Source organism: Fragaria vesca, linkage group LG5, assembly GCF_000184155.1.
Source record: "Fragaria vesca subsp. vesca linkage group LG5, FraVesHawaii_1.0, whole genome shotgun sequence".
Classification (NCBI taxonomy): domain Eukaryota; kingdom Viridiplantae; phylum Streptophyta; class Magnoliopsida; order Rosales; family Rosaceae; genus Fragaria; species Fragaria vesca.
Genome location: NC_020495.1, coordinates 14,461,742 through 14,463,370, shown reverse-complemented (window position 1 = coordinate 14,463,370; position 1,629 = coordinate 14,461,742). Strand labels below are relative to the sequence as shown.

The following is a 1,629-nucleotide window of genomic DNA, read 5'->3' as shown; positions in this document are numbered from 1 at the left end:
AATTTTAGTTTAATGAAGTATAATTAAATACTCACATACACTTAAGATGAAGAGTATAATTAGGTGGTAAGAAAGTGAGACAATGAGAATGATTGATTGGGTGACATGAGATGGAGGATTGAAGAACTTGTAGAGATATATATCTCTCAATGAGTGAAACTAAGGTTGAACACATCATTCAATATATAAAATATTTCTATTATTAGCTAACTACATGTAGTAATTTTTTTTCTCTCAAAAATTTGAGTGGGACTTGAGTCCCAGGCTAGGAAGCCTAGATCCGCCCATATATCTATCTTATTACTATTATTCCATTAAACATGAGATTTCTTTTATTTTCTGGTGGACTCCAGAGCTTTTACGTAAGGTTCTTCGCTTGAGAACTCTTTACTATCTTTCGGGTTTATCGCGCGTCAACCGTCCATACTTCCTACTGTGTCAGGACTCAAGAGATGATTGGAGGCGAGAGAACAAAACAGGGTTTCACGTGGAATCAATGATGGTCGTTCAGAGTCCACCAAAAATTAAGAGAAATCAAGACAAGATTTTAAGTCTGAATGAGACATTATCTGATTTTTAATATTTTCAAAGTAGTTTTATTTTTGTTTTAGGATGCTTGTATTTAGGGTTATTTGTTTCCTTTTTAATTTGGATTTTTTGGATTTATTGTCAGATTTGATTGTGATTGTGTTAGGTAGATGTCTATATATATAAGCTTCGTCATGTTTTGTGTTAGATTTATTCATTTTCTTTTAAATTTGGATTCTTAATATTCATTATAATTGTGATTGTGAAGTATAATTGTGTTAAGTATGAAGGCTTATATAAGCTCTATATGTTAATGAACATCTTTCATATCAATAAACCACGACAAATGACCAGTGGTCCATCATTACGAATATTGTCTCAAGCTCAGATATCAGAAAAGTTTCACGTTTCTTAGTCACCCGATCAGTTTCAGTTTCAGAAAAATTCTTTTCTGTTTTATTTTTGAATTTGATTGTTTCTAGTTGTTGAATAAAATAAGCAATTCATAATGGTAGGAAACTCCAAAACGGAATACACCTGGTTTCAGGAGAATACAATAAAACTAACTTGGCTGTCTTGGCATATCATATCTCTAATCTCTCCATTTCACAGCGACCACAATCAATTAATGGCCACTTCTCCAGAGACCCAAGCTCCACTACTCGACGACGTCGTGCACGGCGTCTTTGACTGCAACGGCAATGCAGTTCGCAGGTCCACCTCAGGTGGTTGGAGTTCCGCGTCCTTCATAATTTGTAAGACCACATTGAATATCTATCACTATTCATTTTCATCAGTTACAAAAGAATCATAAATTCATAATAACAGTGAACTTGAGTGAGTAATGAGTTCATTATTGATTTCAGGGGTGGAGGTTGCAGAGAGGGTCGCCTTCTTTGGCATCTGCACCAACCTCATTTCGTTTCTGACAGGGCCATTGGGACAGTCCACGGCCACAGCGGCTCAGAACGTCAACATGTGGATCGGAACGGCGGCGTTGCTTCCTCTCTTGGGAGCCTTCGTCGCTGATTCTCTTCTGGGTCGCTACCGCACCATCATTGCCGCTTCTCTCCTCTACATCTTGGTATCTCTCTCTCTCTC

At 37.1% G+C, this 1,629-nt stretch overlaps 1 protein-coding gene across 1 annotated transcript in view; it reads left to right on the top strand.

The window, feature by feature from the left end:
• Nucleotides 1-1,156: 1,156 nt before the first annotated feature.
• The window catches only part of LOC101310230 (probable peptide/nitrate transporter At1g22540-like), a 2,526-nt gene continuing 2,053 nt past the window's right edge, over nucleotides 1,157-1,629 (top strand). The window contains exons 1-2 of the mRNA XM_004301377.1: nucleotides 1,157-1,283; nucleotides 1,395-1,612. Of these exons, the coding sequence (XP_004301425.1) occupies nucleotides 1,157-1,283; nucleotides 1,395-1,612 (345 nt within the window). The remainder of the gene's footprint in view (nucleotides 1,284-1,394; nucleotides 1,613-1,629) is intronic.